This window comes from Colobus angolensis, unplaced genomic scaffold (genome assembly GCF_000951035.1).
Source record: "Colobus angolensis palliatus isolate OR3802 unplaced genomic scaffold, Cang.pa_1.0 Scaffold102, whole genome shotgun sequence".
In the NCBI taxonomy this organism is placed as follows: Eukaryota; Metazoa; Chordata; class Mammalia; order Primates; family Cercopithecidae; genus Colobus; species Colobus angolensis.
In genome coordinates this window covers 2,118,387-2,133,613 of record NW_012111142.1, presented here as the reverse complement: position 1 = coordinate 2,133,613, position 15,227 = coordinate 2,118,387, and the positions used below count along the sequence as shown (strand labels likewise).

Genomic DNA, 15,227 nt, shown 5'->3' with positions numbered 1-15,227 from the left:
CACTGGTCTACATTTTACTTGTAACATTACACAAATAATTCCCTCCTTGTAGTTTCCCTATCTACTCTCAATCCCAGTGGACCTTTTTTATTATCATACTTCCTAATTTCACGTAGTAGGGAAACCAACCCATTCTATTGTGTTGACCTGCAATCAAGCATGTTAAAGGGAGGCTTGTGGTCTTCACAGCATTAGAATCACATGGATTTGGGGGTCTATTTAAAAGATCCAGCTTTTAGGTTCAGTGAAGTGCACAGAATTCAAGATTTAGACTTAGTGTGAGAAAGAAGAGGTTGCATTTCTGCTTTAAGGCAATCTACCTTAGTTACCCCCAAGCTTCTACCAGAGAGCCTGCCATTTCGAGGGTTATCAAGCTGATACTTGGATCCTCACTGGATGCACAATCCTTGTTTGTACTTGTTATTGGTCAGAACTTGGAAGAGTCTGAACTTGTATCATTTATCATAACTTGCCTTATATTGTTTTTGTGTCCTTATTAGGTTTCAAACTGTCATAATACACAGCGCTTTGTTCATACTAAGCCTCATCTTTGTGTTACCCAAGTAATTCATACACGTTGTTACTAAAGTATCCCAATATCCCCTGTTAACATTAGCCAAAATGTTTTTCTCTTCCCATCTTTTGATGGTCTTAGCACTCTGGCTGTGGCTTCTGGGTTGCTGTCACCCTTACTTTCTTATTCTAGCATTGTTTCACTTTTTAAAGGCTCTGGGAGTGAATTTATATGGGACAGTCCTCCCCACTGAACCATTACAGGTCAAGAGGAATAATCACTGAAGTGTAACAGAGGGCTGGAGCTGGAGCTGTGGTGCAGGTAGGGAAGCTGGTCACAGTGATATCAGGAGTACTAGGTGTCAAGTTTCTAGGGCATAAGGACAAAATCAGGAGTTTCATTCACATTCTCCCTTATGCATACCAGTCAGGCAGCTATGACAAATATACAAAAGAGCAATGAGGAGAATATGGGGGAGAGGGATTTGGGGAAGCTTATGCAGAAGATGAATTCTAAGCAGGTTTTGAAGACAGGTAAAATTTTGACAATAATGAGGGAAAAGGCATGCTAGGCTGAGTAGACAAGACCAAAGGTAAGGACACGAGAAAGGCACTTTCTAGGGAAGGTGTCTGGGAAATGGCAAGTAATCTGGAATGAGTAAGGCACAATGAAGAAACTGGAAAGGTAAGCTGTGGGCAGATCCGGGAGACTCCTGAATGTCAGTTTAAATTTGGATTTTATCGTACATATGGTGGAGTGATATCTTCTAAAGCATACATTTTTTCAGTAGCAGGATAGGCTGTAGGGGAAAGGGACCAAAGAGCAGACAAGTAGGTTACAATAGGGACAATGATAATCTGGAAGAGTTCCACACCAGTGGGTGTGGAAAGTAGAATTAACCATTCTCAGAAGTAATATAATCTGGCAGCATTTGGATGTGGGAACAAAAAGAGAGAGAATTTGACCAATGGAATGATACAATCCCTAAAAATGTAGAAGAAAAAAACAACTTTGAAGGGGAAATGATGAAATCAGTACACTTGGGGGACACTGTATGGCAGCTGAGATTGTGGGTTTATAGCCCAGAAGACTATAATAATTTGGAAACCATATACACTAAGGTGAAAACTCAGGGAATGAAGGAGATAATGAAGGAAATGCTCAAAGTGAGAAGAAAACGTGGTGAAAGGCAGAACTGAGGGAAATGCCTCAAAGGTGAAGTCACCTAATTTCACTGTCATTTCTCTCTTGCTTCTCAATGAAAGGGAAGTTAACTGGTAGCTCAACCTTAATTCTTCCCAGTTTCTTGAAAGTATTACTCAAAGACTCAAAAGAACACCCCAAAATGTGGTTATCTTTACTAAAATCCATTAACACAAAGCTATTCTCGGTACTCTGAATTCCCTATAAGTTTATTACAGACTATCAAACACTAAATGTTGCACGTTCATTTACTAAATGTGTAACTGTGAAGATGTATCTATGATCACCATCTAATATGTTCTCTGTGGGATTTTCATGGGTCAGAAATTTTATAAAACGTTAACCTTATAATGAATGAATATAGGTGTATGTAGATAGATACATATGAAATACATATATATCCCATTACATATAGGACAAATAAGGATAATATTTATATATTATCCTTACTTAACAGGATACAAAATCCTTGGCCAGTAGTGAAATCTGACATTCACAGATTACTACTGGGTAGTGGCAGGGCATAGGCTCTGGCACCAGACTACTCGGTTTAGTATCCTGGCCTTGTTTCAGGTGATTCTGGGACAAGGTACTTAACCTCCTTTGTGCCTCAATTGCCTCACCTATAAAATAAAAGTAGTAACTGTATCTACCTCATAAGTTGTTGTGAAGATTAAATGGAATCGTATAAAGTGTTTATAACACTGCTGACACATAGAAAGTACTCAATAAGGCTGGGCACAGTGGCTCACGCCTGTAATTGCAGCACTTTGGGAGGCTGAGGCAGGCGGATCACTTGGGGTTAGGAGTTCAAGACCAGCCTGGCCAACATGGTGAAACCCCATTTTTTTTTTTTTTTTTTTGAGACGGAGTCATGCTGTGTCACCCAGGCTGGAGTGCAGTGGCGCAATCTCGGCTCACTGCAAGCTCCGCCTCCTGGGTTCACGCCATTCTCCTGCCTCAGCCTCCTGAGTAGCTGGGACTACAGGTGCTCGCCACCATGCCCAGCTAATTTTTTTTTTTTTTGTATTTTTAGTAGAGATGAGGTTTCACCAAGTTAGCCAGGATGGTCTCGATCTCCTGACCTCGTGATCCACCCGCCTCCGCCTCCCAAAGTGTTGGGATTACAGGCGTGAGCCACCACGCCCGGCCTTTATGAAACCCCATCTCTAATAAAAATACAAACAATTAGCTGGGCATGGTAGTGCTCACCTGTAATCCCAGCTACTCGGAAGGCTGGGGCAGGAGAATCACTTGAATCCAGGAGGTGGAGGTTGCAGTGAGCCGAGATCGTGCCACTGCACTCCAGCCTGAGTGACAGAGCAAGACTCCATTTCAAAAAAACAAACAAAAAAACCAGAAAGTACTCAATAAATACTAGCTATTATTATAAGCTATTACTCACTGCAAACAGAATACAAGCTATTGTTTACTGCATACAATAGAATAAACGTTTTCATAAAAAAACTATTTTCTATATAAGATGCGTTGCAAATATTAAGACTAGCTTGTCAGGAGGCTAATATTAACCACTTGAGATACCATTTCCAAAGAAAAGTATCTTGGAGATAGAACATAATTCCTTAATTGTGCTTTGATTTTTTTCCCTAAGAGAGAGCAGGCAACACATCTGGTAAGCTAACAATTCTTTTTTTTTTTTTGAGACAGGGTCTCGCTCTGTCACCCAGGCTGGAGTGCAGCAATCATGGCTCACTACAGCCTCTACCATGTGGGCTCACGTGATCTTCCCAACTCAGCCTCCTGAGTAGCTGGGACTATAGACATGCGCCACCATACCCAGCTAATTTTTCTATTTTTTTGTAGAGACAAGGTCTCTCACTATGTTGCCTAGGCTGGTCCTGGGCTTAAGTGATCCTCTCACCTTGACCTCTCACAGTGCTGGGATTACAGGAATGAATCACCATGCCTAGCCCCTAATGCCAGTTTTTGTTGTTTTTTTTCCTGAGATAGAGTTTCACTCAGTTGCACAGGCTGGAGTGCAGTGGTGTGATCTCAGCTCACTGCAACCTCTGCCTCCTGGGTTCAAGGGATTCTCCTGCCTCAGCCTCCCGAGTAGCTGGGATTCAGGCACAAGTCACCACACCCGGCTAATCTCTTGTATTTTTAGTAGAGATGGGGGTTTCACCATGTTGGCCAGGCTGGTCTTGAACTCCTGACCTCGGGTAATCCACCCGCCTCGGCCTCCCAAAGTGCTGGGATTACAGGCGTGAGCCACCATGCCCAGTCCATGTCAGTTCTTAATATAAACCTTCAGTTACAGGTATGCTAAACACTAATATATCATGACTATATTGCTTTTAGCTTATTTGTTACAATAAGCTATTTACAAATGTATAATTTTTACTTGTATTGCTGCATCAATAGGAATTGTTCTGAAGGCAAGGTATAACTAATTAATATATAATTATTTACTTAATTTAGTACATTTCCTAATTTAACAGACTAGTTATATCTTGTTCAGTCAGATGTGTCCTACAGAAACTATAATCTACTTGTCAGCATCTATTTAGCTATTTATATGAAATATGATTAAGGACCCTTAACTCCGTTAAAAATGTGTCCTCTCTGACTTTTAAAGTTAGCCTCGTCAGCTCAACAGTTCTTTTCCAATCAGCCTCTAACTGATGTTAGACTGCCCTCCTGTTGTTTATAAGACTAAGTTAATATAATTTCAACTAAAGCTCCAAAGCTCATATCCCTATTTTCTTATAGGAAGACAATACCAAATCTAATAATGTAAATAAAATGTTTCCACCTGAACAAAACACAGTGAAATTTCACAAGGTTAAACTAAATTAGAAAGGTGAAACAGTACCTCAGTTTAAAATGGCTTTAAGGAATTCATAGCTGTCAAGATGACATGATTCTAAATGAAAGAAGAAAGGTTTTCTTTCAGAAAACAATTCAAAGCGACTTGCCACAGTATATGATGCAGAATAAATGTTGAAGCAAAATGAAATTAAAACAACCTAAAGTCTTGTTTCACACTAATAGCAGCTCTGAGGCTATAAATTCTCATTGCAACATCCGACAGCCTGATTCTATTTCAGAATATACATTTTCAAATTTATCATGAAAACTTCCAGGACATTTATTACAATACATGCTTATTACCATTGTTAGTATACTCTTTATGGTTACTAAAATGCCTTGTTATTTGTGCCAGATTCTATACTCCTGAGGGCAGGACTATGTCTGCCTTGTTTGTCAGTGTGTCCCCAATGCTAGAATAATGCCTGAACATGGTAGGCATGCAATAAACGTTAATGAGATAAGAAAATAGCAATTTATAAGTATTTGAAAATACTTAAGATAATTCTTTTAAAAAAGTTCTTTTCATTCATCACACATTGGCTGCACTGCATGTGGAACTTCTATCCAGGCTCTATGCTAGGCTCTGGGACTACAGTACATAGATAAGACTTTTTGTTTGTTTACCAAAGAGGAGCCCAGAAAGAGTCCTGTAACCAGACAATTGCAATGCACTACAACATGATACATTTAAAATATTCAGACAAGTGTTGTGGGAGCCTAGAAGATGAAGCAATTTAGCTTTACCTAGGAGAGCTGGGGAGAGCTTCACAGAGGTTGTGACATCTGAGGCTGACCTTAAAGGACGAGTAGGAGTTTGCCAGACAGAGAAAAAAGCAATCTAGGTAGAGGGAAAGGTAGCAAAGTGTTCTGGGGTCCTGAAAGAGAGGTTCCAGAGGGCTGAAGCACTTGCTGTGAATAGTATGAATAAAAATAACTACACTCCTCGCATCTGAGGTCTGAGCTGGAGGAAAAATCACCTAATATTTAATAATTACTAAGTCCTGCTTTTAACTATATAACTAGTTATATAATACTATAAACATTTGCTTTATTGTGTTTCAAGTATGTAAACCACTTAGATAATTTATCTAACTCTTTTTTTGTGGAGTTTTGGACTACTCTGAGAGTTAAAAATGGGAAAAAAAAGTTCACCTATCAGGTGACACAAAACCAATTTCTACTAAATGTGCCAGAGTAATTTTTCTCCACCTCAAGAACAGTCTTCAGTCTATTCATTACTGTCTTTTTATAGTATTTTTATTTAATAAAACCTATTAAGACTACCATACAAATCTCTTTACTTATGCTTTTATCTTTTAACTGATCAATTTTTATACTGCTGACATCCCTTCTTCACCATTTGCTCATTTAAAAATTCATAGTATGTGAGATATGTCTCTGGGGAAAATGTCTATAAAATTTGTTACAGCTGGCAAATGTGTATGAGTCAGTGATAGCACATGACTAAATGCTTCACAGAAAATAAAATTTGTTTCTGTAGTAAGCAGAACTGTTTAAATGTTATTTATTTTTATGTTTCAAAGAAAATATATTGTGAAGTGCTGCATTGATTTAATACGCAACAATGTCTGTGTACACGCTGTAGAAGGAAAATTTATGAAACCTTTGCACAACTCCTTTAATTGAATTTTCCAAATCTCTCACCACACACAAATAATCAATATCTTCTGCAGAGAAAACCAGTCAGAATTATTATAGTCTTTCTTTTCAATTTTGTTGTCATCAGCACATAGAGAGCACCTGGATATTTGTAATGTCTGATAGCAAGTTATTTACACCTTTTAAACACCTAATTGCTATTAAGTGAGTCCAAATCTATAGTTTAAAATTTTTTCTACTGATTTTATTTGAAGGAAAAACTATCATACTTCTGTTAAAGTATAAAAAATTTAAATCATGAAAGAAGTTATTTAAAAGGCTATGAAAAGTAATAAACCTGTTTATTTTTACTTAAATCCTAGACAAATCTCAAGTATGCATTTTTAGCAGATGAAATGCATACCCCAAAACAAAGACAAATCGTGTAAAACAAGAGCATTAACATTATTAATAGGAAAGGTTATAACTCACATATGGCATACATGATAGTTGAATCACTATAAAGAGCTGAGGACTATAGCTGTACATTAATGTATATTTGTGCTATCAAAATTAATGGCTCCATTTTTTATCTCCAGATAAATCCAGAATGTTAAAGCATAGGGGGAATTTCTGTTGTTTCTCCTAAAAGTCGTCATGTCTAAACTTCAAACCTCAGTGCTTTTAAAATTGAAGTATCTGTTTGAAAAAAATACATTGTTTAATGTTAAGATAAAATAGAAAACTAAAAGGGTAGTAGTTTTCTGGGAGTGAAATTATTCGGCTGATATGATGAATACTTTTTCAAGCCTGAGTGGGGGAAAGAACATATTTTTATGTTTAAAAAATACTTCAGTGGGTGGTTAGAATGAAGAGGCAGTATCAAACTATTTTATAGTGTTACAACAGAAAGAGTTTTAAATTTGTCCTGTTGTCTAAGAATTTGATAACCTTAAAATCCTATAACCAAGATGAATTTTACTATGTAAGAATACAGAAAGTTAACTAAAGAAAACAGGAACATTGTAGATTATGCTTTTTAAAACAGACCAAAGTTGGAAATTCTGAAATATTTTCTATTACAAACAGCTGAAACATTGAACAATGTAAAGTTCAGATGGTTCCATTTCATTTAAAATATGCATACTGCAACCTACACAATTATTCTCAAAACAGATAAAATATGTTTTGGACTGAAGCTAAGTGTCTAGATTTCATATCCTGGCAACTGCTCTACAATTTGCTTACATTCTTTTCAAAAACATTTTGTTTATTGGAAGTACTAGTCAAAGACCAACAATGATGGTATTTTTTAGTATCTTCAGAAAAAACTGAAAATATTAAGTACTACAGAATGCCATCTATTGACTAAGGAATATCTGTAACAAGTTGTTTTAAGGAGAGGCTGATTATGTAAAATAAATAAATTTCATGCCTCACCATGTGATGATAATGTGACATTCCATCTGTATCGGCCCACTGAATGGTCATATGTTTTAAATCTTCAGCATAACAAATTTAAAATAATTATGAAAATTCACATCCAAATCTAACACAAAAAGAACCTTTCATTTCATTATTTTCCTAATAGTCATAAAGCCAGTGTTATTGAAGAAAGCAAAATCAGGCTTATTTCCTAAGTAACTGAAGAAAGAAAGAAGCCTTCCTTTGTTTAAGAAATCTGTGTATAGCAGACGAGATCCTCTTTTATTCATATACTCTCATCAAGGCATCCCCTGATTTACCAGGTCCAGTTCTTATGACACTATGCAAATCTCAGTGTGCCTTTTAATTTTATTGTGTATGTTTTAAATTTCTCTTGAATAAGTTATATAAAGCCTTAAGAATCTGTGTCACATGTCTATTTATTTAAAATACTAGAGTGTTATTTTTACAATTATACTCTTCCTGTAATAAAGACTGTAACTGAAGTTAACTGAAATTCTCACTGAAATGAAAAACTAAATATTAGTAGAACTAAAAGACCAATTAGAAGAGGCAATGATGGCATAAATATTTAAATTCTCATGGTATTGTCTGCTTTAACTATTCCAGGAAAATTTTGTAAGAATCTGAAAGACCAAAAAACAAACAAACAAAAAACAAAAAAACCCCACCAAAAACCCAGAAGAATCTGAAGGACATTCTTTTGATAGTGAAACAAGTAATTGGCTTATTCTCATTTTCATAATTAATAAATCCTATACATATTATAGGGATGATTTTTATTTTACTTATTTTCTAATATTATGAGAAACTCCCAAAACATTTTAAAATTTAAACAATTCTGTGTAATAGCATAGTAAAAATAAATAAATAAATAAATAAATAAATAAATAAAAGAAAGTGGAAATTTCAAGGCCAGAATAAAGCAAAATAAGGAACATATAAAGCAAATTAGTTTGAGATGTCAAAAGAATTAGCAAAATCCTCTTAAAATGAATGTATGAGCAGAAAAGGGTAAAAGCTGTTAGCTTACTACAAAAATTTACATGTGTGTGCATGTTTGTGTGTGAACATAATCATTAACCAAAAAAAAAAAAAAACCAAACAAAAAACCCTGAAAACTAATATGTATGTTAGGAACCAGAGAAAGAGGTAGGAAAAGCACTCAGGATATAGCTCAAACTCAAATTACAACAAAAATAAGCTTTAATCTATTTTTTAGGCAATATGAATTTCCCAAATTAGTTGAAAAGCTAATGAAGTTTTTAATACCTTGGGAAATATAAAGAGCTAATGTAGCTCCTGCCAAAAAAAAGAATTGGACGATGACTATATAGAATACACATTGATATATAACATACTTATATAGATACTATGTATTATATATTTTTAAACTGAGTTTTCATTTAAATCAATGATTATTAGAAATTTACAAACATGGTTTAGTCATACAGTCTCCTCTATGCAGGAACTCAGTCCTTTGGGAAAATCTGGTCATGGGCAAGTCAGCCTTAATGCCTAAAATAATAGAAAAGAGTTTTAAGGCTGATCATGTATAAATACACAATGAATTCATGTATTTTAGATGGCCATAAGGAAATGAAAAAAGTATCCCCTGGAAGGAAAAATATTTTAATAAAATAAAAATTTAAACAAATTTTTTACATTATTAGCATTGACAGTTCACTTATTTATTCCAGAGTTTTCCTCTTCCGTATTTCTCAAAGCTGTTTGCAAAAGTAAACTATGTTAAGCCTAATTCTAATTAGTTCTAGGAAGTTACAGATTTTTAAAGAAATCACACTATTGGTGTAGAATATGTAGAAGCAAGATTTCTTCCAATTGGGAAATAATAAACATTTTGCTTTCCTACTGTGATCCTTTAAAACTTGTCAGTTAGGAGAGATTGAAACCACTGAAACCCAGTTACACATTCTAATCAAGTTACACAACTAAAGACACAAGAGGCCAGGCGTGTTGGCTCATGCCTGTAATCCCACTTCACTAATCATCACTTCAGCCTGGGTGACAGGGTACAATCTTGTCTCTAAATTTTTCTTTTTCTTTTTTTTTTTTATGTTTTTTTTTTGAGACGGAGTCTCGCTCTGTCACCCAGGCTGGAGTGCTGTGGTCGGATCTCAGCTGACTGCAAGCTCCGCCTCCCGGGTTCACGCCATTCTCCTGCCTCAGCCTCCCAAGTAGCTGGGACTACAGGCGCCGCCACCTCGCCCGGCTAGTTTTTTGTAGTTTTTAGTAGAGACGGGGTTTCACCGTGTTAGCCAGGATGGTCTCGATCTGCTGACCTCGTGATCCGCCCGTCTCGGCCTCCCAAAGTGCTGGGATTACAGGCTTGAGCCACCGCGCCCGGCCCTTTTTTTTTTTTTTTTTTTTTTTAAAGAAGAGATCCCAAGCCATTTCCAAGAAAGAGCTACCTTTCATGTTCTTAAATTCTTGGCATCACAGTAGACGTTAGTTGTTCAACTGAAAAGCTCAGGAAGTCTATTCAGCTCCCTTCCCACATGAACTTTGGAGGAGTCTTGCCATGGCTGCAGCCCTGCCATGACCCAGCTGGCCTTTAGATCTGACTGGCTGGCAATCCCAGCACTTCCCATTGCCAACCCATCACTGGCTTATTAAAGGTTCTAAACCCAGGCTAACATACCAGATTGGCTGAAGCAGTTTCAATTATGTGCCATGTTTGAGTCTGAAAGCTGGGATGACTGGATGATTTCATTTGTTTTAGGAAGGGACAACAAAGAATAATGAAATAACCAGAGTTTTTGAGGCCAGACTGGTCTTTGCTTGGAATCCTTGCTCTGTTACCTAAGTAGAAGTCTTGGGCAAGTTACTTAACATTTTTTGTATCTTCGTTCCTTGTCTATAATGACAATGATAATACAGTGTAGCTATCTTTCCACAATGCTGTAAAGATCTGCTGATCCTAGTATCGAGAATATAGTAATTATAGGTACTCAATAAATGGCAGTCATCGGTATTTAAAAGTGGTAGGCTAAAAACACGGCTACCCATTTTAAGGCCTAATTCCACCTGCAGAAATTGCTAAATGGCATTCATGTAGGTACTATTAATCAGTCTTACATTAGTCTAAAGGTTTTAGTATTTTACAGTTCATGATTACTTTGCTTATTGAGGTGTGAAGGTATGAATGTGTACTTCCTATGGAAACTTAAACACTGTTTATTTAGTTTTCCATACCGTGAAATGATCAGAGGCATAAGAGTTCATAGTAGAACAAAGCCCATTAATGATCTGAAAGTTTCCAGAATACTGGTTAGAAAGTAACTTTTAATGGTTCTAGTGCAACACTAAAAACTGCAGTATATTAATGCATTGTTGCTCATATTCGTCTGTATTCTCAAAAATAAATTTTAATAAAAAGACAAAATTTAAATCTTATGTTGAAGATTGCATTTCAAAAGACATTTAAAAAGTTCAATCAGAGAAGTTGATCTCATCAGGTATCATCTGCTAAATGCAATATAAAGCTTTTCAAATGAGATTCATGATCTTTTAAAAGAACACACTTCAGAACAGGGATCTCTGAGGAAAAAAGAAAATCACTAAAAAGGACTCATGATGATTAGTTTTAATTGGCAAAATGGGATGAAAGCATCTTTTTATGTAATAAACTAAAACACAACTACTTACGTTTGTGAGGAAGTCCTGAACTCTTTTCAAACAGTTTTTGTTTAATTACTTTTGTCACTAAAAGAAGTAAAAATCCCATGTCAAGAATTAACATAGAATATAGAGAATTTCTCATTACTTGGAACAAACAACTTCATGAGAAAAAAAAAATCCAAAATAATACATATTTATAAGTACCAAGTATAAAATATAATGCCTTATTATATATTATAAAAATGGGCATTACATTTGAAATGCCTGCTACCAGTTTCCAAGGTGCATTCTTTTCATTCACATTCAAGAAGAATCCCCAAAATAACACATCCTGATAAAAGACATGTGGCTTCTTATTTAAAGAAGGTAATAGTATTTTTATCACATGTCCAGTAATGGTATATATACAGAAATCTATCAAATTTAAATTTGAAACAAATTAATAGGTTTATCTTTAAAATTACTGTCATTGAAAACTCATAAATTCTTACTTAGCTCTTTGGTTTTCTGCATTTCTTTTTTTAAGAAACGTGATGCACAGGAGATGCCAATGAGATTTTCAAGCTCTCTACTGCCCTCCAAAGCCTACAAGAAAGCCATCTTGAATGAGTTAAGTTCTCTACACATATGAGATTACTGACATGTCTAGTGAAAATACAGTATACTGTTTCCTTCATTTGAAAAACTTAAACTCTATGTTAGGATATTTAACTTTTTCTGGCAGGCCAACTATTTCAAGCCCTAAAATGCCTGAATAAAAACAATTTATAATTAACTAAAAAGACGAAACATAATCTACAAATTTATATTTAAACGTGAAAAGCCAGATATTACTAAAATATTATGGTTAAATAGTGTTCTCCTATTAAAAAATTCCCATGAAAAGTAAATCAAACATACTCTGTGCAAACTCTTTCCTGGATTGGATTCTCCAATCTGGGACACTCTTTCCTTTTATCCTTTTCAAACAGGGTAGAAGTATGAAAAAATACAAACCTGTATACTACTTAAATTTTGCATTATCGTCATGGTTTCTTCTGACAATTTCTCAACTTTAGATAGCAACATCATCAATCTAGTAACAAAGAAAAACATAGTACTTAGCAAGGGGAAGCATTTAAACATGGCAAGTCATTTTCAGAGCTTTAACTCTTTTCAAAGGACCTTTGACTTAGGTTCTTTCATTCTTTATAAACACAATATATATATTATCAACTGTCCCCTCTTTTGGAGTTTTACTTTCCGATTCCCACTGAGCAGTGGAATGGAAGACATAGTTGGCTGTTCCTTTCTCCACGATGCCACAATGAGAACACTAGTACACCACCATTCCTTCATTTCCCTTGATCTGAGTCTATGAATCAGTATCACCTAGTAACTTTTTTTAAAATAAAAAAAGTTTCATGACTTTATTTTAAATTTGAAAATAAAGAAAAGGAAAAGAGGAAAACATCACTTGGAATTCAATATATATCACTTGGAATTCAATATATTTCCAGTTAGCTTTTTGGAAAAATTCTCCTAGTTTAAAAAAAAAAAATTGTGTAACTTTGATATCATGCTTTTTTTTCCTCCTTTTTATAAAGAAATGGGGTTTACCTCTGTTGCCCAGGCTGAAGTGCAGTGGTATGATCGTGGCTCACTGCAGCCTCAACCTCCTGGATTCAATAGATCCTCTTACCTTGTCCTCCCAAAGCACTGTGATTACAGGTGTGAGCCATGGTGTCTGGCTGTGCTTTCTTTACTTAATATAACATTATATACATTTTGGGGGGCCACATATTAAAGGCTGCACAATATTCTATTTAGTAAACATGCTAAAAATGATTTAACTATTCCCTTACTGTTAAAATTTTAGTTTCTTTTCAAATTTTAAGACCCCATAGCTGTTTGTGATAATCTATATTAACACAGTCTGACAGAAAAATAATGTAAGCCATGTATGTAATTTAAAATTTTTAGTAGCCACATTAAAAGGAATAAAAAAGGTAAACTTTAATAATTTTAATAATGTTTAAATATTTAACTCAATATATTCAAAATATTATTTCAACATATAATGAATATAAAATTGAGATATTTTATGCTTTTTTCAAATCCAGGTATACTTTACATATTAACAGAACATCTCATTTCATACTAGCCATATTTCAAGTGCTCATTAGCCATGTATGGCTAGTGAGTACTGTTTCAAACAGCATAAATCCATATAGATTTTATGAGAGAAACCAGAAATTCTATTTAAATGCTTTTTCAAGATTACATCAGTGTCATTCATTGACATTTTTGTGCTATTAAAAATAAGACCAATATGTTAAAATTTTTATATATGTGTATGTACAGTAAGTTTCAATTAAGTAAAATGTTATCTAAGTATGCAAACAAGAAATGGAGACTTGATAGCATTATTCAAAAGCTAAAAATTATGAGGACAGTGGAATTTTGGGTGAATTCTTTTCTTTAAAAGTTTTCCTTTATTATGTATTTTCAATCAGAAGTCATCGGTCTGAAGCCCTGACTGCTAAACAGAAGAATCTCAGTTTGAGAGATGGTATCATAAAGGAATTCCTTTTCTTTCAAATTGGATCCAAAAACCTGAAGAAACAAGGACTTAAGGGACTCCCACCCAGGCTGGATCCTCTAGCTTCTCACATATGATGCCAAAGCCTACTGAGTGCCATAGGAGTACAAAGTAGAGGCAAATTAAGTTACTTTGCTATAAGAAGGAATCTGAGGGGCTTATTGCCTTGTAACTTGCATCCCTTTCCTGGGAGAACTGGAATACTAGAGTCTTTTCAAACTGACTTCCATATCTTAAAGAGTTGATGGTACTCCCTGTTCACCTATAGGGAATTGTGTGGGAAGGCTGTGGCAGGGCTGCCATCTTGAATGTCTCTGAGTGACTCTGTTTACATGGAGTTAGATGTAAATGGTGCCCCCAAAAGTTGTATAATGTAGCATCCCCAAAGGACCTACTAGCAGCTCTCCTACATTAAGATAGTAATTGAGGGGCTAAGCTAAAACAAACTGTTTTAACAATCTTGGAGACTTGTATGGATTAAATATCAATTATCTGGGGAAGTTGTTTTCAAAACATCTTTGATATGCTGAAGGTGCTTTCTCAAGGACACTTGTATCCACTGCAGGATCAAGTAGACTAGTAGACATGCCATTGCTCTTCTCATTATTATTCTGATTCCCTTTCCTCTCCTCCTCCTTTTTCTTCTCCCTAGACGAAATCACCTTTTTCCCACCTTGAAGGCAACCAAATCCCCATGAATGGTTTTTTTAAGTGTTATACAACTGTTAAATCCTGAAAAATCCTTTTTTTTCAAGGCATTCTTTTCCACATCTTCCGAGTCACTGAAGAAGCCTTCATAATCTTTGGAGATAAACTATTTGCTGAGCAGATTTTGGGAGAAATAATTCTACCACTTTCTTCATCCTAGACAAAATGGAATTCTCATAAACATCCTACTTGTGCTGAAAAGTAGATTTGCATTGCTATTGAGAGCCCTTTTCTGTATTTTCAATACATGGTTCAAATTCCACTTTGTTGCCCTAACATAGCATTATGGTTTGTGTACAGTCCCTTAGTTTTTAATATCATCTTGATGTTCCTTTACTAATTTATGTATTCCTGAAAACCAACAATCTTTCATTTTTTTCAAGCTGCCTGAAAAATATATTTCTCAAGTTCATTATGAAATTACAAAATTTCAAAGTTATTGTGGCTCTTTCAAGTTGGTGAGTAAAAGTATCATCACTGGTGCCATTCATATTTTACAGAATACTATTTTTTTCTCAAATAGATTTGCCTCTGACTAGATTAAATTGGACCAAATCCTTTATCTTTTTTCTTTGAGACGGAGTCTTGCTCTCTCACCAAGGCTGGAGTGCAGTGGCGCAATCTCGGCTCACTGCAAGCTCCACCTCCTGGGTTCATGCCATTCTCCTGCCTCAGCTTCCGGAGTAGCTGGGACTACAG

The 15,227-nt window shown here is 35.4% G+C and overlaps 1 protein-coding gene across 4 annotated transcripts in view; it reads right to left on the bottom strand.

Moving 5' to 3' along the window:
- The window catches only part of ITGB3BP (integrin beta 3 binding protein (beta3-endonexin)), a 74,521-nt gene that overhangs the window by 1,548 nt on the left and 57,746 nt on the right, over positions 1 to 15,227 (bottom strand). Inside the window, exons 5-9 of one of the 4 annotated variants that reach the window (XR_001001634.1) lie at positions 12,236 to 12,314; positions 11,731 to 11,824; positions 11,267 to 11,323; positions 5,297 to 5,346; positions 4,554 to 4,604 (exon numbers count right to left, since the gene is read on the bottom strand). Coding sequence is in view for 3 of the 4 variants with exons in the window: in XM_011940909.1 (XP_011796299.1) it covers positions 9,027 to 9,115; positions 11,267 to 11,323; positions 11,731 to 11,824; positions 12,236 to 12,314 (319 nt within the window). In the remaining variant the exon portion in view is untranslated. Of the gene's footprint in view, positions 1 to 4,553; positions 4,605 to 5,296; positions 5,347 to 8,788; positions 9,116 to 11,266; positions 11,324 to 11,730; positions 11,825 to 12,235; positions 12,315 to 15,227 lie in introns of those variants that run through there. The other 3 variants (XM_011940923.1, XM_011940909.1, XM_011940916.1) reach the window with 3 other exon arrangements.